Source organism: Eptatretus burgeri, chromosome 17 (genome assembly GCF_056783735.1).
Source record: "Eptatretus burgeri isolate ZD-2024b chromosome 17, Ebu_testis_v1, whole genome shotgun sequence".
In the NCBI taxonomy this organism is placed as follows: Eukaryota; Metazoa; Chordata; class Myxini; order Myxiniformes; family Myxinidae; genus Eptatretus; species Eptatretus burgeri.
In genome coordinates, this window is record NC_140977.1 from 8,533,799 (window position 1) to 8,555,688 (window position 21,890).

The following is a 21,890-nucleotide window of genomic DNA, read 5'->3' on the forward strand; positions in this document are numbered from 1 at the left end:
AAAAAGATGTTTGAGGGGAGGAGGGATGATTTTAAGTGACTTAATTTGTTCTTTATTATTTAAGGCTGGTGGATGTGGAGTTTTAGAGTGAGCAGGAGTTTATTTTATTTATTTTTGTTATGGTATCTCAAAAGGACTGAGTAACCTATAAAAAATTGTGACGCAGATTTTTTTTTTTTTTTTGGCTTTAAATATTTTGGGCAACTTCGTCTGATCGACAAAATATCTTAACCATCGAATGTGTCTTTTTTATGGCATATCTGATTATGACGTCATAGGTGATGAGGTATGGCCTTTATCTTGGAAACAAAAAAAAACCCAAACACTTGACCTCTATCTCACCATGCAATGGAAAAAAAATAAAAAAAATAATTCACTTCACATATGTTAATGAACAACCCAGGGGGAACATCTTTTTTTTTTTTTTTTTTGTAAGTGGTATCCCAGAAAATTTGACAATGCTGCGTGGGAAGAATTTGAAACTTCAGCATCATCTATGCAACAATTCACTGCAGGAAAAAAAATTATGACCGGTGAATTTTCGGCAGCCATATTGTTTTGATAAAAAAAATCATTTTTTAATCTTCAGAAGGGCAAGACAGATGAAGGTGAAGCTTTGCACACACATTCCGCATAACATCCTTTTACAAGTTTGTTAATTTATAATTGGAAGGTCACATGGTTTGGTGGTCAGATTGAACTTACCCTCAAACTTCTCCAGAATGATTGGTGAGATCAAGGGGAAACGTCACAAACGTAATTTACTTGGTTCGGGAACACAAGTTTGTTACTGAATAATTCATAGGTCACATGGTTTGTCAGCAGTATTGGATTGAAGAAAATATTAAATATTTTCTCTGGAATGACAACCAATCGAAGTGAAACTTTGCAAGTATCATCAAACACCATGGTGATATTCATGGTAAAAACAATTATGACATCACATGGTTGGTGGCCATCTTGGAGAGAAAAATGAACCTCAACCGATGAACACAAAACTTCACATGTGTGTTTCCCGACCCCTTGGAGGCAGAATGAAAATTTATGTCAAAGGTCATAATTATGGTTTGTCAGCTTTATTGGATTGAAAATTGATAAATTTTTTAAATCTTCTTCTCCGGCATGGCTGGACAGATACAGGCAAAACGTCATGCAACCTTTCCCAAAGTCATTATTTTACTGACTTTTACTGACAAAAATTGCATTTTTGCCAAAGCACTTCTGCACTTTTGTCTCATATCGGCTTCCGAGCTCAAAGGATGGCTGAGATATTGTCCAGATGAAAGATAAAATAAATAAGTAATTAATAAATCGGTAATAATATAGCGGGCCAAATGACCACCTGCTGTGTGCTGGTACAGGTATAGAGGGCCAAATGACCACCTGCCGTGTGCTGGTACAGGTATAGAGGGCCAAATGACCACCTGCTGTGTGCAGGAACAGGTATCTTGGGCCAAATGACCACCTGCTGTGTGCAGGCACAGGCAGAGTGGGCCAAATGACCACTTGCCGTGAGTCGGTACAGGTATACGGGCAAAATGACCACCTGCCGTGTGCTGGTTTTCTTTGACATGTTTATGATTATAAGATTTAAATAAAACACATAAACGGAGTCACGTGTAAACATCGAGAATGTTCCATGTTTGTGTAAATAACATTGTTTTAATAAATCCTCGGAGTGAAATAAAATGATAATTTGGGTGAAATTCCTGATAGTGAGTGCGCACCGTTGTGACGTCAGAGGACCAGGTGTTCGTGTTTTTGTATAAAAAGGTAAAAAGAAGTTCATTCGTTTTGTCCTTCCCTTCTCTGTCCCGTGGTTCAGGTTTCCGGTCCCCACCTGGTGGTTCTCACCTTGATTTAACCCTTGTCGGTCCAGGTAATCCTCCCCGTTTCTCTCTCCGTTAAACGGTTCTCGGTTTGAACGTCATGGCCGTGGAGGTTCAGACCGTCGGTACCAAGGTGGGTTCGTTGGTTCTTCATCTAAACCTGATGGATCGAGGTCGAGTTCGAATCTGATTAGTTGGGATAACTGGAGCAAATCCCCGGGGATTTAAACATGATTCGTTTGAATTGTTGAAACGTTTTAATGGACGTGAACTGATGGACAGGTGTGGTGGGTTGGGGTTTGGGACCTTCCTGTATGTGTTACACCCTGAAGTTGTGGTTTGTTTAAACATCCAATTCCAATGTAAACGGTTCATGTGAATGTTCTGAAGGTTTGAATCCCCATCCTCCATTAATCTACTAATCCCTCATTTGTGGAGCAAACCTTTCTAATGTGGCCTGACAGTGTTTGGTGGTGAGACTCGATGGTTTATGCAAATAGACTCGTGCAGTTAAAAAAAAAAAATTGTGTGTGTGTAAAATTACCTCATTGTGCAGGTCCAGATAACTTTACAATGTTGGCTGTTGTTGTGCTAATGTCACAAAACCATTGGGCTGGTGTCGTCGTACCTGAACCCACACATTGTCAAGAGGTTCAAAGATCAATTTTAATTAGAAATAAATGTAATTGATTTCAAAATTGAAGTACGAGGTGTTAAAACGATTCATCTTCTGAAACATTTGTAGCGATATTTATATATATATATATTTTTTTTTTAAACTGTACCCCACGTACTTCCCCAACCACTGCAGGGTCAATGTATCTGGAGAAAAAAAACTATGACTAAGGTCATTAACGTAAAAATACTTTCAAGATCATTACACAAAACCACACTTGGTGTGAGCAAGTAACACATTGTAACTAAATTAAATTTGTAAATTGTAAAACTCTCTGCCACCACCAAGTTATTGGGAGGTACCCGGTCCATTCACACCCCATGAGGCCCCAGCACATGGTACGTGTTACTCACATTGTAGTTTTTGTAATTTGAGAGATGTGTCTGTGGATAAATTATTTTTTGTTCTCTATTTTAAATTGTTTCCACACTTTGTGAACTTTAACAGTTTAAAATGAATAATAAAAAACATGGAAGTGGACCAGTTGAGCCAGTGTGCTGGTGGTTTTACTCTGTGCTGGTTTCATTTTATTTTCCTCCAACAAAGGTTTTTGAGCAGGTCGAATGGGCAGCGTTTATTTTCGTACACATACACATACATATACATGACACAGTGTGAGTTTATACAGAAGACATGATGTTCAATGTGTGAGGTTGCCGAGCTCGTGTTCCATTGTGTTTACTCATGAGTCTCTGCTTATTTGCTCTGAGGTGTAAAGGCACAAACTAAATGATGGATGTTCATGTAACCTGAACTGATGAGGTGATTTTGTGGCTTTGATATTTGATTCCCAGATTCAGATCTTTTTTACAAGAATATTAAAAGTTAATCCCTTGCTGTTTCAGAATGTACTCATTGTTTTAACCTCGTTCTTGTCCACAGAATGTGGTGCAGAGATTGTATTCACTCCCATTGTTCAGTTCTGCCGTGGATGAGTTGGTTCAGTCCTACAAGAGAGGGAAGGAGTCTCGGCCTGTTCTTCTCTCTGTGGGTAATATGGTGGAACAGGGCGTTACGCGAGTCGCTGTGATCGTCTCCAGTGGGATCCAACCAATCGCCAGGATTCTTCATCCACAGAGTGAGTGATTCTGTGCACATCGGACATGTCTGAAATTCTGTTTATATATTTATTTTTAATTTTAACTTTGTGGACTTTTTTGTTTTTATTTTTTCCCATCTATTCTCAGTTAAGTTTGTTGACGAGCTCGCTTGCCGGGGTCTGGATCTTGTGGAAGCGAAGGTCCCGATCTTGCAGCAACCTGCCAACAAGGTATGGTGAATGGGGAAGTGATTGTGAATCTTTCTGCAGTGAAATGTAATTTGGTGGAGACGTGTATATGTCTGTTTACAACTGGAGAAATAAATGAATCTTGTAATTTAAATGTTCCTCTGTGCAGTAATTGATGGACATGTCCTTGTCCGCAGGTTCTTGATGATGTGAAGAAGAACTTAGAAAATGCTCAAAAACAAATGGGAGTCTTTCTGGATTGGTCCAAGTCCCAGGTCGGAGCGGGTTTGGAGAGATCCAAGCAGGCCGTGTTGGACGGTACAGACGTTCTCCTGAAAACCAAGTTTGGACAGGTGCTCATGTCTGGTGCAGATTCGATGCTTTCTCAAGTGGATGGATACCTGCCACAAGATCAGACAGGTAAGATTGTGAAGTGTGGACATGATGCTGTCTTTTTTATTTATTTTTTCGTTCTTCTGTTGAGACTAATACTTGTACATCCTACAGAAGCTGAGAGTAAGGTAGAGAAAGTTGTTATACCAAGCTCCTCGGCTCTTGACTTTTACCGTCTGCTCTTTGCTGTATCAAGCAAGGCCGGGCGAGAGCTGTTCACGAAGAGTTCTTCCGGGATCCAACTTGTTGCAGAGAGCGGTCGTGTCCATTTAACCGGCATTCTGAAATCTCTCAACAAGGTGTTCGACTCGGTGCAGAAGACCCCGTTGAACGGGGAAAAGCCCGATTCCACTCGCTCTGCTGATGTCTGTAAATCGAGCGGTGCAGAGGCTCTGGGTAAACAAAGCAAATGATAATTTCTGCAGCTGATTTCTGATTCTGTAAATGTTTGTTTGTTCAGCTTCACATTGAATTGAATGGATTGGGTTTCCTGGTTGTTGGTAATGGAAATAAAATTCTTGCTGAAAGTGATTTTTGTTTTTGGTCCTCAATTCATTCTCGTCATGCAGACCGTCATTCTGTTTCAGTTTAACAGCCCGTCATTCTTGGATAAACCCGAATTCCTTTTGTGAACCCCCCCCCCTTTCCCAATTCAAATGGAACACCAAATGCAGCGCTGCATTGAAGTCAGGACGAACCTGAAGAAGCAAAAAGAAAAAAAAAAAAAAGGGAAAGATTGTCATTTGAGGGCAGGAGAGATGATCTCGACTGACTTTTAATTTGTGGATTTGGAGTTTTATTTATTTATTTGTTTTTTTTTATGGTATCCAGTGCAATGGACTGAGTAACCTAAATTGTTTATCCTTCTGTTTTTGTTCTTCCGTTGCAGATTTTTGGCTTAAAATTCTCGAACCCCAAGTCTGACAAAATATTTTCACCATCGTATGTATCATTTGATAGCGGACTTGATTGACCTCATAGGTGGCTTGGTACGGCCGACATCGTGAAAAAAAATATATATATAAACCCCCAAAAACTTCAACTCTGTCTCAAACCGTGCAATGGAAAAATGTCACTTCACACATGTTAATGAACTCCCCAGAGGAACTTTTTTTATTTTTTTTTGACTGGTGAAGCGGTGTCTCGGTAAATTTGACTGCTACGTGGGAATGATTTGAGATTTCTTGAGCGTCATCTACGCAACAATTCAGTCAGAGGAAAAAAATTGACCGTCGGTGACTGTTCGTCAGCCATATTGTTTTGAAAAAAAAAAATAATTTTAATCTTCAAAATGGCAAGACAGATTAAAGTGAAACTTTGAACACACATTCCCTATAACATCCTTTTACAAGTTTGTTAATTTATAATTGATAGATAATATGGTTTGATGATCATATTGAATTTACCCTCAAACATCTCCAGAATGGTTAGTCAGATCAAGGAGAAACATCAAAAAGGTATTCTTTGGGAGGGAATATAAGCTTGCTAAAGAATAATTAATAGGTCACATGGTTTGTCAGCCGTATTGGATTGAAGAAAACTATATATTTTCTCTGGAATGACAACCAATCGAAGCGAGACTTTGCAAGTATCTAACACCATGGTGACATGCATGGTAAAAAAAATTATATCACATGGTTTGGCGGCCATGTTAGAGAGAGAAATGAACCTCAACCGATTAACACGAAACTTCACATGCATGCTTCCCTACCGGCTTGGAGGGAGAATGAAAATTTATGATGTCATAAGTCATAGGGATTGTCAGCCATATTGGATTGAATATTGATACATTTTTAAATTCTTCTCCAGAATGGGTGGACAGATTTTGGCAAAACTTCATGCACACTTTCCCCAAGACATTATTTTACAAGTTTGTTAATTTCTAATTCATCGATCACATGGTTTGGTGGCCATATTGAATTTACCCAAAAACCTTCAAACATCTTCTCCAGAACAGCTGGTCAAATCAAGGGGAAACTTCACTCACGTATTCTCGTTGGTTGGTGGATATAAATTAGTTCATGAATAATTGATGGTCAGATGGTTTGGCAGCCATATTGCATTGAAAAAAAATTAAATGTTTTCTCTGGAATCACTTACCCAACCAAAGCCAAACTTGGCAAATATCATTGAACTCCATGCCTGCATATACGATAAAAATTACGTCACAAGTCACATGGTTTGGTGGCCATCTTGGATAGAAAGAGCCACCTTGTCCGATGAAACTTAACATGATCCACTACCCAATTCGAGGGCGAATTTAAATTCTACCAATGGCGCAAGAGATCAAATCTATACTTATCAGATAAAGCCTTCAACTGGCATAAGTGACATAATGAAGGCACCTATGACATAAATCCTTCTCAATGGGGAGTTCTTGACATGTTCTGAGTAAAAAAAAAAAATTTCCATGGAGCAGTTTCAGAAAGAGGTCCAATGTTTTTCCAACATGGCTGCAACACCAAATGACCTATGGCTTCACAATTATCACTGACAAATCTATATGAGTCACTCATGTTGAAAATTTTGTGTCTCACTCAAGCTGTTACAGAGAAAATGAATTTAAAAAGGAATAAACACCCAACATCACGTGGGAAAGATAATTGGACCACTGGGCCCTGGCCGAATGTTATCACCCAAATTTGGCAGCATTCTGACTGTTGGGTCTGGATAAGAAGATTTTTGAAGTCATTTATATATCCCCCCCCGCCCCCCAAATTGATAAAATTAGGCAATTTTGACACATTTCTGGTCAAGTGATTGACATGACTGGCAATTTAGCATCACTACCCTGGTCTAATATAATAATCCAAACTTTGTCGGTCTGGAGAAGAAAATTTTGGAAGGAATTTGCATGACCACCATTTTGACACACTTCTGACCATGTGATCAGCATAGCCTCCACAATTTAGCATTACAATCCTAACCTAATGTCACCAAGATTTGGTAGCATTCTGACGAGAGGGTCTCGAAGATTTTTGAAGGAATTTATGCGGTTTCCCAAAAATTGACGAAGTTGGCCATTTTGACAAACTTTGGGTCATGTGATCAACATGGCCTCTGCATTTTAACATCAGGAGTGTGTTGTAATCCATCCATCTATTGGGACCACACTGTGTGCAGAGCGTTGGTGCTGCCTCAGCAGTCTCCTGGGTTATTGGGCACAATCCTGGATGAATCGCCAATTCGACGTAGGATACCAACATGCTGGCACTCATTTTGCCCACCTCAGATGGACGACAGGTTGAATCAACCCCACCTCGTATTACTTCAACATCCAAGCAGGATTCGCACTCAGGATCCTCGGATACTAAGCCCACCACTCACTACGAGCTATTAAGCCAACACCAGGCATGTGTTCTCATGTTTTAATCCAAATTTGGTTGCATTCTGACGGGTGGGCTTGGAGAAGAAGTTCGTTAAAGGAATTTATATGATTTTCTAAACAATTGATTGTCGGCCATTTTGACTCACTTTCGGTCACATGATCGGCATGAGTTGCACAATTAAACATCCCTACGCTGACGTGATATTGTAACCCAAATTCTGTAGCATTCTGATTGGTGGGTTGGAGAAGATTTTGGAAGGAATTTGCATGACCGCCATTTTGAAATATTTCCGGTCATGTGATCAGCATGACATCCGCAATTTAACATCCCTACCCTGGCTTAATGTTAGTAGGGTAAGAATACTGATTCTGGCTCACTTTTCCCCATGTAAATGAATGGGGGATTTTCAGCGATTCCCTTTTTTTTTCCCTAAAAATAAACCCCCTTTATATCCCAAGGTATATTTATTTGTCTCCCCTTTTAACCTGGAGGTTTAACCTCATTGAATTGAACACCTGGGGGTTGAACAGCTCACTCATTGAACCTATAAAGATTTGTTCATTCTCAAATTCCTTCAATAGTTTAATTTTCTTTGCACAATAATCCCCATCTAAAATATTGACAAACAAAACATTTGAATCTATATATTTTTTAAGATACCCCATTTGTGCCATTACGAAATGATAAACTTCTCTTAATGCTCTTGTTTGACCACCTCCTGAGCCACCTATCATTTTGAGATTATAGTAAATTGTTTTTTCATTGTTCAATTGATAACCATCAAAGTTTTCAGTCCATTCAAGGATATTCATTTTTTTCTTTACATCCTCTAACTTACTACTTTTTAAATTGATTCGCTTATTTGTTTTATTTACCTTTGTTTTAGTTATTTTTTCAATAAGACTTATTTGATATTTTTCACATTCATGATGTTTTCCATTTATATACCAAGACTGAGATTTTCTCCACTCTTTAGTTTGATTAATACTTGCTTTAACCATTTATATATTGTGAAAAAACGCGGCGGTAGCCCTTAAAAAACCCTAACCCATCTTCCCATCGTTAAAACACAATCTATTCTATTCACTCTATCATACAATATCCAGATGGAACACAATCTCTTCCATTATCTAAAATAAATCTCTTATCATCAAAGGCTCCTAATGCCTTTTTATTTACTTCTTCACTATATATGTTGTGTTTATAACTTCTTATTGTATTCATTTTCCTATATTCTTCTTTCTTATTCATCAAACAATTATAATAATTTCTAAAAGTTATTGATTTCTTTATTACATATTTCTTTATTCCCTTTAACCTCTTATCAATCTGTTCACCATACTTATAAGCATATGCCTTTGCTCTCAATCCAATAAACTCACTCATTACTTTTCCACCCAACTCATCCTTAAACTTACCAATAACCTTTTCATTCTTTTTGGAAAATAACTCACTCTTCTTGCTGAAATTACTTGTATCATATACTGCAATATTTTTCTTCATATCTTCATAAACATCATCAGTTTTTATATCTAGGATAAAACTATCAGTGTCCATATACAACAATGAAACATTTTCACCATACTCTTTCTTTAAGTCATTATACAAATAATCATACATCAATATCTTTGATAAATCAAGAACTGCTGTTCCAATATAAATTGGTTTATCCATTACAATACTTTCCTTTTTCATATGAATTGCAGAAAAGTTCTCTGAAAAACCTCTTCTCTCTCAAAACTTGGTTTATTTATCAATCTCGAAGCTTCTTTCCAAGATGTTGCGAATCTAATGTTTTGCCTGTTTCTAACATTTTCCATAGTCTTTCCAAATACAGCATTATTCATTAATTTATAAAAGTCCCCTTCAAATTTTACTTTTGTATTTGCTCTCATATCTGTATTGAATTGAATATACTTTTTCACCCAAGGACTTTGTTTAAATTTTGAAACTCTATGAATTTTAGCTACTCTCAATCCTTCTCTCAAAAACTGTTTTAAGCTTCTCTGATGCAAAACATATCCCTCTTTATCATAGAATGTTGTTAACAACTTTTCTGTTGATTTGCCTTTAATATTAAAACTTTTATGATAATCACTGAACCATTCTTTCTTTGGGGTTTCTTTCTCACATGCAAAAGGAAGGTCTTTATGCTTATTATGAAGAACACTCGGGTACCTCAAATCAACTTCAAAATAATAACCTTCTTCTTCGTCATTCAATTCCTCTTGAGAAGAAATAACAATATTCATCAAAGCCTTTTCATAATCCTTTTCTTCCACCCACTCTAATTTACCATAAGGCAGAGATTGAGACATTGCCCATCCATACAAATTATTAGCATCAAAATACATCAAATAATTGCTATCTTTTTCACTATCATAATTTGGGAGATATTTATTATTTGCTTTCGCATATCTTTTTGAACATACTTGTGATATTCCACCTCTCTTGGACTTCTCAATCATCAAAAGCATATCAACATCACTGAATAAATCTATATCTTGTTTTGTCATTTTCAACATTGCACTCCAAGCTAAACCAGGAGCTGTGAAATAGTGGGCAGGATCTAATCCATAACAATTTTTATTATGACAGAGTGTTCTAAAAGCCTCAAACACATCAGCTAACAATAAAACATCTGTTTTTAGATATAAATCATGATATTCTCCAAGGTTCTTTATCTTAAATATTTTCCATATTGCTTGTGCATGTTTATATTCCTTATCACTTATCTCTTCTTCATGAAGGTTATTATAGAAACTTTCTTTTGAAGGAAGTTGTGTTTCTTTAAATCTCATAAATGAATCCATATAATCATAAGGATAAATTCCCTTACTTGTAAGAATTTTCTCTTTACTTTGAATTTCATTCCTTGTTTGAATTTCCTCTCTCGTAAGAATTCCTTCTTTAATCAGAATTTCATCTTTAATCCGAATTTCCTCTTTAGTTAGAATTTCATTCATTGTTCGAATTTTCTTTATAATTAGAATTTCATCTTCAGTTAGAATTTCTTCATTAATTAGAGTTTCCTCTTTACTTTGAATTCTCTCTTTAATCTGAATTTCCTCTTTAGTGAGAATTTCCTCTTTTGGAAAGAATGAATTAAGATTTGGAAAAGAGTCCGTGGGGCTTAGATTTGATGCGAGGTAGGCTAGTGGTGTTCCCATAAACTTGTAAGAATCTAGAAACCTAATACGAGTTAAAGGTTTTGTGAATATCATTTTTGAAAATGAAATATACTTTTGACTTGTGTTTGTTATAGCAGAAATATTCCCTGGTGTTTTTGAAAGTTCATTTATAAATAGATGTGTATCATAGTTGGCGCTGTTGTGAAGAAAGACTGGAATAAAAGAAGGTAATTTATAATTAAGATTACAACAGGAATGAGCGGGACCTCTATATTTACCAGTAAGATGACAATGGTCTCTAACTTTAGACTCCTTAATTTGCCCCTCACAAATATGACAGATATTGTTCATTCTAAATTCTAATTTTTCTTCTTTGGTTAATTTCATCGGTTCATTTGTTTCTTTCATTAATTTAGTGAGTCTTATACAATCCTTTTCTAATCGTTTTACAAACTCTTGTGAAGCATTTTTTCCACGATAATGTTCAAGTTTGTTATACTTTTCTCCAACAGATGATTTGATATAATAACAGAAACCACAAGGAATATGTTTTTGATATTTATTTGTATATGGTTCTTTTGGATTAGGAGAAGCAGTATTTATCTTTTTAAGGATACATTCAAAATCAGCGTATATCACAAATGGGTGCATGATAGATTTATTATAATCTTCAAAAGAAATCTTTTCACCAGGTTTAGGCATTGTAATTACAGCTGATTTATGATTACTACAATATTTTGAATGTTGTTCTAATCGTTCTTTTGTATGAAATGAATTAAGACATCGCTTACAAGGATATATTTTGTTTGCTGTTCTGAATACCTGAGAAGAGATAAATCTTGATAAATTATTGATGTATGTGTAATGTGAATTCTTTCCAACACTAAAATATAAAAGGTCAATGTGTGTTTCTTCATTTTTATAGTTGTTTGAAATTTTTAATATTTGAACTTTGTTTGTATCCGTTAATCCATATACATTAATAGAAAGATTATTCTTTTTCTCAAATTTAGGAATATCTGTTCGTGGCATTGGGAATTTAAAATCTTTAATGTCCAAGGTATTCTCATATTTCATATATTGTTTTACTCTTTCTGAATTACATTTTGGTGGATGAAAGTGAGCAAGAACAGACCAGAGAAAACATTTATTATCATTGTTCTTAATATTAACAACTGCCTTCTTTAGTTTTATTTCTTTTGGTAATTCAATATAAGAAGAAGCTTTAAGAGGGTTTGATTTTTAGAATGTGTATATCTAAAAAGATGATTTTTTTAATATTGAATCCACTTCCTACCACTGTATTATCAACATCCTCCTCTTGTCTTGATAGTTCTTCATAAACCCCACTATTCAAAAAATCTTGAAATGATGTTATAAAATGAAGACCTGTTCTCATATAAGGAGTATGTTCTTCATCTTGTCTTTTCATATTCATTTTCACTCCCATATAAAACTTTAAAGTTTTCATTTCTTTTAATGTCTTTTTAATAAATTTTTCAACATCGGGTTTCACTATTTCAATTGATTCAGCTATTGATGATGGACCGGGTTCTCCAAATTGAAAAATCCTTATTTTTATATGCCCTTTAAATGCCCCATCAGTGTTTTCAATATAATAGTCTCCCTTTACTTTAAACTCATTTTTCTTGTGTTTTTGTGATTGAAGATGTTTATTATAACTACTCTTCAAAACATCCTTTGAACAGATATCACAATGTTTTCTTTCCAACTCAAGAGGAGATATTTGATGAAATAGATTAAATGTGTGTTTGTTGGTTCGGAGGTGTTTTCTATAATGTTTATATTCGTGATTACAAACATCGCAGTACGTTGTATTCACCATATTTATAGAATAAAACTTTGCTTAAACTAAAATTTTCTTGATGAAAATTTCATTTAATTTATAGGTGAATCTGTGCTTCAAAACATTTTATCCTCCAACTTTTTCACTTAATAAATACAATGTTTCAAGACACAAAAGACAAGTTTCAATCAATCTCTTCATCTGTTAAAGATACTGAGAAATATGTCAAGGATGTAAAATTGAACAAAGATAAATATAACAACTATTGGATAAAAACTATTATGGTAAATAATATGAGTTCTTCAATTTCCTTCAGTGGAAGGGCTTTTAGTATACCTGGTAGAACATCAATAAAAGTATCTCTTACAAAAGTTTCTCCTCTCCTTCTAGTAATATATTCAAAACTAGAAAAAGCAATGAAACAAGAAAAAGTATCAAAGAACAAAAACCTTATGGATGAAGCTTTAGAAAGAAAAGATAAGACCATCTGTAATATGCAATGAGAAATTTGTATTTTTTTCAACAACCCTAAAGATGTAAATCCTGATGAAATAAAGGATGTTAATATATCAGGTGAAATGACATTTCGTTCAATAGTAGTTAACGATAATTTTGAAATTACCTTTAATATAAAAAATGTTGTCGTTGAATCTGATAATGAAAAAAGTATATCGATATCGATGGTAATATACAACTGAAAGTATAGATGAATTTCAGTTTAAGTAAAGTTTTACTTTATAAATATGCTAGACTTTCCTGATTCTTCATATGACAAATTTGAGAATTGTCCTGCGTGTGAAAGAGGGGGATTAAACACAGAGTCAAAAGCCTATAAACAATGTATATTCTGTGATTATCTTCTAATTAATGATAATAAAAAATATAAAAAGGAAAATAATTCTTTTAGATTTACACCAAAAATGAATTACTTTACAAGATTGATTAGAGAAATGAATGTAAAGTATGAGGGTGATAACACACCTTTCCTTACAAGGGAAGAAACTGAACGTATAAGAGAAATGTTCAAAGGATTGTTGTTATATATTATTCATGGATGTAATTTTCAGGTAAATATCAACACAAGATATTGTATAAATAAAATAATGGATTATCTTGAAATTAAACCTGAACTTAGGATAAAATATAGAGTTTCTAAAAAAGCCAATAATAAATTAAATAACTTGTTTTCTAAATATATAAATGAATGATTTTTTACCTATTTGGGAAAATAAGATAAAATTTAACAACCATAAAAATCTCCCAAATTCATTAAGATGTCTCATAGTTGGTTCAAGTGGATGTGGAAAAACCTGCTTACTTTTAAAAATGCTCCTCACTCCCAACTTTTTAGATTATGATAATTTAATAATTTTCACAAAGTCGAGTTTTCAACCAGAGTATCAACTACTCTCACAAGGTTTTAATGCTGGTCTTCAAAAAGAAGATATAATCGGTTTATTTAAACGTCAAAAAAACCTAAATGATTATAACATTGAAGATATAATTCAACTATTTTGTGATACACAGAGATGTAAAAAGAAATCAAATCCTATAACTTGTATTCTTAGTGATAATACGGATGATATACCGTCTCCCCAAGATTTGGATAAATCAAAAAGAACCTCGTTATCTTTGATGATTGTGTTAATGAGAGAAACCAAACGGTAATGGACAGCTACTACACAAGAGGGAGACATTCTTCTTGTAATTGTATTTATCTTAGTCAATCGTACTTTCAACTTCCTCGTCGTTCCATCAGAAACAATGCTAATACTTTTATTTTATTCAAGTTAAATTCAATAGATATCAATAATTTTTGGAGAGATAATTGTTCTACATTATGTAGTAAAAAAGAAATTTGAGGATTACATGAAGCACACGACTGAAAAATATAAATATATTGTTGTGAAACAAGATGAGATATTAAGGGATATATTTTTTGTTTTATAAACAATTACATATATAAATGACAACTATTATTATAAATCTTGTGGGTAAATCTGCTTCTGGAAAAAACTTTCATAAATCAAGGTTCTTGTGTAGTACAAATGAGAATATTGTAAATTTACTTAAAAAACACCCCGTGATACGCATTGTATCAACAACAACTAGAGCAATAAGACCTGGAGAAGTAAAAGGTGAAGATTATCACTATATTTCAGTGGAGGAACATATGCGATTGAGGAATGAAGGACAAATATTTGAGGAGGTTTCTCTTGGTACAACAAAATATTCACATTGTAAGAGTGAGTTAAGGAAACTAAAATCTGGTGGTGTTGGGATATTAGAAACTAATCCAGAAGGAACGAGACAAATTATTAAATATCTGAGCGGGGTGAAGATTTTATCATTCGGTTTTGATGTTGATGAAGAAACTCAACGCAAACGTATGAAAAGCAGAGATGCAAGGATTAGTGAAGAAGAAATTACAACTCGCATTAATGTTAATAAAGAATTTGATGAAATATTTAAAGAAAAGGATTTATTTGAACACATCTACTTGAATGATGAAGAAAAGGAAAATTTCCCTGTTAATCTTTACAATACATTAAATGATATTTTACAATAAATAAATGGATACAAAAGAAAGAGCAAGAAGATTTAAGGAACATCAAGAGTTGGTTTCAAAAGTTGTAAAACAGCAGGAAGACATAAAGAAGAAACGCAGACAGAAACTAACGGGCGAAGAAGTATTTGAAAGAAAACAAGAGAAATTTTTTAAACCACTTTTAAAAACTTCCCAAGAAAAAATGAAAGATGTTTTCACAGTTCCCACAGTAGAATATTCTCCCAGAAAGCTCCAAATGTTAAAAGATTTCAGTCAAATGACGGAGGAAGAATTAGAGCATATTGGAGAATTAGAATATGATGAAGGTTTATTTCAACAACTGGAAGAGATTAATCAACCCCCTGATTATATTGTGAATGCTGTTCAAAACAATGAATATTCAGCGGATTCAATAACCAAAGCAGGACTCATTCCAACAGAACAACCAGCAATATTTCATCTTGTTCAAGAAAAGGTATTGATATTTAATGATGAATTAAGGTTCTTAAGTTCTGCTCAACCCCCTGTTAAACTAACTCCGAGATTAATGTTTCTTCTCACAAAAGATGGAAGACAAGGTTCAACTGTGAGGGATGAATCAAAGTATATTGATAAACCATTGAATATGGAAAATAATGATGATAGAGTATATATTGATTTGCTGAACACTCTAAATTATAAGGTTATTCTTTCTGGTAAAAGTAGGAAGAATGAGAAGGAGAAACACATTATTCAGGCTTTAAGTATCCTTGGTTCAGGCATTAGTTTTCTTCCAAATGACCCATCGCAATAGGTTAATAGACTGTTATTGTTGTTAGGCAGTAAGAAGGCTGGAAATAACAATTGTTTTAATGAAGCATCAGCCATTTTAGACCAGTTGATGAACATGAAAATAATGAATAAATCTCAATATAAAGACATTTTATCTCATATTAAATAAGATGAGAAGCACAATCCTGAGTTTTAATTTCACAACAAGCGACCACACATCTTCATTCCCATACCCACTACAACTTGACACAACAAAAGAATATGAGGCATCTTTATTGTCCATGGAAACTTATAATACCTTATTTAATATAACCGAGAAAAATGACAAGTTTAGTTATAATCCGGGAAGTGGATACAAAACGATAACAGTCTCACCCGGAGCATACGAGATTTCTCAAATATCTTCCGAAATTGCTCGTCTTATGAAAGAACAGGGTGATGAACCAAAAAATATTGTTATAAACATTCAAAAACATACTTCAAAATCAACGATTAAAGTTAAAAATAACTACAAGGTTGATTTCACAATTGATAATTCATTTAGAGAGTTATTGGGTTTCTCCTCAAAAAGGATTGAAACTAATGGGACGTTTTACAGTGATAATGTCATTCAAATATCCTCAGGAATAAATTCGGTGTTAATTCACTGTGATTTGATTGATGGTGCTTATAATGATGGAAAAAAAACAAATACAATATTTTCATTCAGCGCATACTCAACCCCAATTGGTTATAAATTCAATATGGAACCTAAAAATTTGGTTTATCTACCTGTGTCAGGAAAAACCATACACAGAGTAAATTTTAGGATAACTGACCAAGATAATCGTGTGATTTCTTTTAATGGAGAAGTTATATCCATCAGAATTCACCTACGTGAAGTTTTCCAATAAATAAATACGATGGTTATTGTGAGGAAACACGAGTTGGGAAAATATAAAATAATTACAGGGGATGGGATGTTCCTTTCCCCGTACTACAAGGGTGAAGGTATGTATCTTGGTAGAGGATACTATAAACCTAAGAGACAAAGGGGTGTCGGACATCAATTTAGAGGAGATGGGATAATTGATACTCTCATGGGTATTGGTTCAACTATTCTTGAACATAAAGACCTAATTGGTTCAACTGCTTCTGCTGTGGGAAATGTAGCAGGTGCTGTAAAGAGTATAAAAGATGCTCAGAAGGAATCTCATAAATTACAAGCAATAAAAGAAATTAAGAAAGGTAAAACTCAGTTGTCCCCCAAGAACGACAGAAAATAATTCAAATACTTGGATCAGGGTTTCAAAAGTTTTAACATCTTTTTTCCTAAATAAATACAAGTATGGAAGCAATTGATAGTATCTATGATTTGGATGATACTATTATTATCTCAAACTCCACTAAAAAGAAGATTACTTCAAGGTAAATGCAATAAGTGGAACAGACTGGAATACAAATGGTACAAAAAGTTTTGAAATAAATAATCAACAAACCTATTTGAATCTCTCCGAAAGTTTCTTGTTGTGTAAATTTAAATTCACTAAGGCTGGGAATAACACAAACGCTACACTTGTAAATGATTTCTTCTGGAAAATGTTTGATAGTGTGCGATTGTATATTGGAACACAAGAAGTTGAAGCGGTTGATTATGTCTCTGCTGTATCTGAAATGATGAAATTTACACTCTATACATTCAGTGATAGAATGGGAAAGGGGTCTGTCGAAGGTTTTATTCCTGATATGTCAACGGGAACAAACACAGACCCTGGATATATTCAAAGGAAAGGAATGTATAATGATGATACAAAAGCAGAAAATAGTTTTACTGTGGCAGTTCCTCTTAAAGGTATATTTGGATTTTGTGATTATGATAAAGTTCTGTATGGTCTTAAAATTAGATTTCCACTACAAAGGAATGATAATGAAAATAGATTGCTTTTTGGTGTTGGTAGTGCTTTTGGTGAACAGAATAAATTTGTAATTGAGGAGATGAGTTGGTATATCAGTGAATATACTCCTAATCTTAAAACAGAAGAGATGTTGAATCGAAGACTTAACTCAAAGAAACCACTCAGTGTATCATACCTCAAAAGAAGATGTCAACACGTTAAACTCAACCAAACTACTTACACGTGGAATTTGGGTGTTCTGGAAGGAAAGCCACGATATCTGTGGATGATTTTTAAAAAGCCAGATGGTGATACTGCGACTGATAAGAATAATGCATTGAGTGATAATGCTAAGGTGAAACAACTTCGCGTTTCTCTAGATGGAACATTTTATCCACGAGATAGATTGGAAATTAATTGGGAAAAAAATGATTTTGCTGAAGCATACAAGTCTTACCAAAAGGTGTGTGAAAGTAATGGAAATAAAGAACCTATTTTGGATATGACAGCATTTAAAAGTTTGTATACAATCTATGCGTTTGACCTGAGCGCTCAAAAGGAAACTATAAAGTCTAATCGAGTGGATACTTCCCTATACATTGAAAGAGGAGAGAGTGAAGAAGTTGATACATATTGTTTGCTTTTGGAAGAAACAGAATTGCAGATTAATACAGATAATGGTGTGATGATTAGTCTCACATAATTTTTTGTTAAATAAATGAGTGGCAAAGTACCAACTGGGGTATATGTTAATCAAATCAATCTTCATAAACTATCATCTTGTGTTCAAAATCAAAAGCCTTGTACGATTAACGTTAATACAATTCAGAGAAAAGGAGCAGTAAGAATTGATGTTTTGCTCACAAGAGAACAGGTTAAAATCTTGAATGACACTGGCTCACTTAAAATTAAAATGACAAAACCAATGTTGAAAAAATATTCAATAAGAGAGACGAGTGGAGGATTTCTCCCATTTCTAATTCCTTTATTTGCTGGTTTAAGTGCGGTTGGAGCATTGACGGGTGGTATTTCAACAGCGGTGAAAACTGCCAACGAAAGGAAGGCTCAACTCCAGGCTCAAAAAGAATTGGAAAGACATAACAAAGAGTTGGAGAAACAAATTAGTGGAATTGGTGTAATTGTAGATTTTGCTGAAAAACTTGAAGGTCTGCCTGATAAAGCGAGATTGTTAGTTGGAGATATGCTTTCTTCTATAGCACAAGCAGGTGTAAAATTAACGAAAAGAGGTAATGGATTATATCTTTCTAATAAATAAATGAGCATTGATGAGTGGTTGAAAGAATTTGGAAAGAATACAACATCAAATTTACAACTTGCCAAATATTGTAAGAAATTTAAAATTCATAATGTGGTTATTTGTATGAGACATGAATTAACAAATGTGCCGAAACATACAAAGAATATTATTATGAACTTAGAAGATAATGATGGGAACGGTTCTCATTGGGTTTGTATTTTTAATAGTCAAGACAAATATTATTTTGATAGTTTTGGTCTTCCACCACCTGTTGAAGTCATAAAATTCTTACAGAATGGTGTTTATCAAACATTTCAAGTCCAAGAATTAAATTCCAAGTGTTGTGGTCAATTATGTCTATATGTGTTATTTCAACTCAACAAAAATAAAAAATTTTATGATATTATTTTTAATCTAATATAAATGACATGTTGGTAAAGATGGTTCTATCTTTTGTGTATCTCAAGAACTGGATATTGATTTATCAAATTATTATGCAAAGGCACAGGCTGAACGACATAAATATAATATAAACAAAAATATTAACATGAAAAATGCTTATAAATTAAAAAATTATCCAAGCCCGACTGACCCGAATGACTTGGTGAGATTAAGCGATTTATCACAATATATATACTTAAATAAAACGGCTGTGTATTCCAAAGATACAGAAGTGTTGATATTATCTCCAGGTCATACAGAATTCACAGTTCGAATTAAAATAAATTTTTATAAAGAAGGGCGTATCGTTTGTATGAGAATAGAACAATGGGGGTATGATATGAATGATTTCGGGTATAATTAGTCATTTAAAATTAACCTCGAAGACCTGGAACAATTAAATCAGTCTCGTAAGGAAGAATATTATGCACTTGGTATCGAGAATGAGTTTTGTGGAGCCACGATTAGTAAACAACAAATAAAAGAATTTAATAAGGGTAAATATAATAATGGTTTTGCCCTTGTTTATCTCATGAAAACAGAAAAAACAGGATTATATATAATAAGTAAGGAAATACAAAATGATTTAACTATGGGAAGATGGGGAGGTGTTTCGTGCCATAATATTATTCTAACATATATTTCTAATACATAAATGACAGCAAGAAGGCTTCAAGAAAATTATCATTTCTGTGTCCAAGCATACCTTCAAGAAAAGGGTATTCGGTATTTTAATAAATATGTTCTACAACATAAGAATGAGGTATTTACAATAAAAGATTGGCATTATGCTGATGTTGATAAACCGACAACTTTAGATTTAATTAGAATGTTAAATAATGAAAAAATTATAAGGTTAAGAAAAGGTAAGGCTCTTTTAGAAATTCAAAAGAAATTTTATTGGTTTCCTGTTGTAAAAAAAATTATTTTGGATACAGGAATAACAAGAAATCCTGATGAATATATGTATAATATTCTATGGGGTGTAAGCGATTCAAGGATAGTAAGGGATGAGGAAGGAGTTGAAGAAGAGAGGGAAGAGGAGGAAAAGGAGAAGGAGGAAAAGGAGAAGAGAGAGAAGGAGGAAAGAGAGAATAGAGAGAGGGAGGAAAGAGAGAAGAGAGAGAGGGAGAAGAAAGAGAAGGAGGAAAAGGAGAAGAGAGAGAGGGAGGAAAGAGAGAAGAGAGAGAGGGAGGAAAGAGAGAAGAGAGAGAGGGAGAAGAAAGAGAAGGAGGAAAAGGAGAAGAGAGAGAAGGAGGAAAGAGAGAAGAGAGAGAGGGAGGAAAGAGAGAGAATGAATAAATATCAAAATATGGAAACCAGTGAGATTCAAAAAAGATTGGTGGTATTACAGAAAATAACTCAACCCACCGAGGAGGAAAACAAAGAATTGACAAGTCTATTTGCAATACTTTCGACAAGAATATTGACATCGACAAGATATGGATTTTAATTCAAGTTTTTCATTTTTTTTTTCTTAAATAAATGGAGGAGAGAGTGAAGGCATTTCTTAGGATTCTTTATGTTTTAAAAATTAAGATTCAAATGTGCATGTTGGAAACTAAAAAGGTTTTTGCACTCTGCAGGAATTTTTCTCATAAATAAATGAGTTATTGTCTCAAATCTAAAAAGAAAACTAATACGAAAAATATTTCATATATTAAAAGTAAAAATAACAGGGTTATACAAAAAGGTATATGTTCGGTGTGTGGTTCAAAAAAAAATCAATTTATCTCCAAACACAAACTCGGAGGAGATATACAAAAGTTTTTATCTGGAAGTAAATTTACAACTACTGGAATACCAGGGGAATTACATCTTCCAGGGTATTCTTTCTGTGGTCCAGGCACAAACTTGGATAAAAGATTAGATGAGGCAGACAATCCTAAATCCTGGAGTAAACCAATCAATAGAGTTGATGAAGTGTGCATGAGACACGATATTGATTATGGGAATACCACAACGTTGGAAGAAAAGCATGAAGCCGATGGAGAAATGTTGTATAATTTGTCTCTGATACAAAATCCAACCTTGAGAGAAAAAGTTGATAGGTTCATCGTGAAGAAGATGATTAGTGCTAAATTGAAACTTGGACTTGGAAATTCAAAAAACTTATAGGCTCTAATGATGCCATTAAGACTGAAGAGCAATTAGCTGATGAATTACATAAACCAATATTCACAAAGTTTCAGAGAAGGAAAGTTTATTCCAAGGAAGTTGATTATATCTGGTCTGCTGATTTGATTGAACTCAATAATGATAAGGGGTACAAGTATGCTTTAACCGTTATTGATTTGAGGAGTAGATATGCGTGGGTTGTCCCTTTAAAAAACAAAACAGGTAATACTCTTATGTTAGCTTTTCAACAGATATTTAATAAAAGTAAGAGAAAACCTAAAAAATTGTGGACTGATGAGGGTAGAGAGTTTTATAACAAGACATTTATGAATTTTCTAAAAAAATAACAGTATTACATTATACAGTACTTTTAATGAAGGGAAGGCAGTTGTTGTTGAACGTTTTAATCGTACCTTAAAAGAGAGACTATATAAAAAATTCACACAACTCGGTTCACAACAATGGTCATCTTTTATTCAGGATATTG

The 21,890-nt window shown here is 34.0% G+C and overlaps 1 protein-coding gene across 1 annotated transcript; it reads left to right on the forward strand.

Annotated features, from left to right (window-relative positions):
- Positions 1-3,934: 3,934 nt before the first annotated feature.
- On the forward strand, positions 3,935-4,657 carry LOC147009234 (uncharacterized). Its single transcript, XM_085861600.1, has 2 exons — positions 3,935-4,153; positions 4,241-4,657. The coding sequence occupies exons 1-2, from the start codon at positions 3,976-3,978 to the stop codon at positions 4,537-4,539; spliced, it is 477 nt and encodes a 158-aa protein (XP_085717726.1). The 5' UTR covers positions 3,935-3,975; the 3' UTR covers positions 4,540-4,657.
- The last annotated feature ends 17,233 nt before the right edge of the window (positions 4,658-21,890 follow it).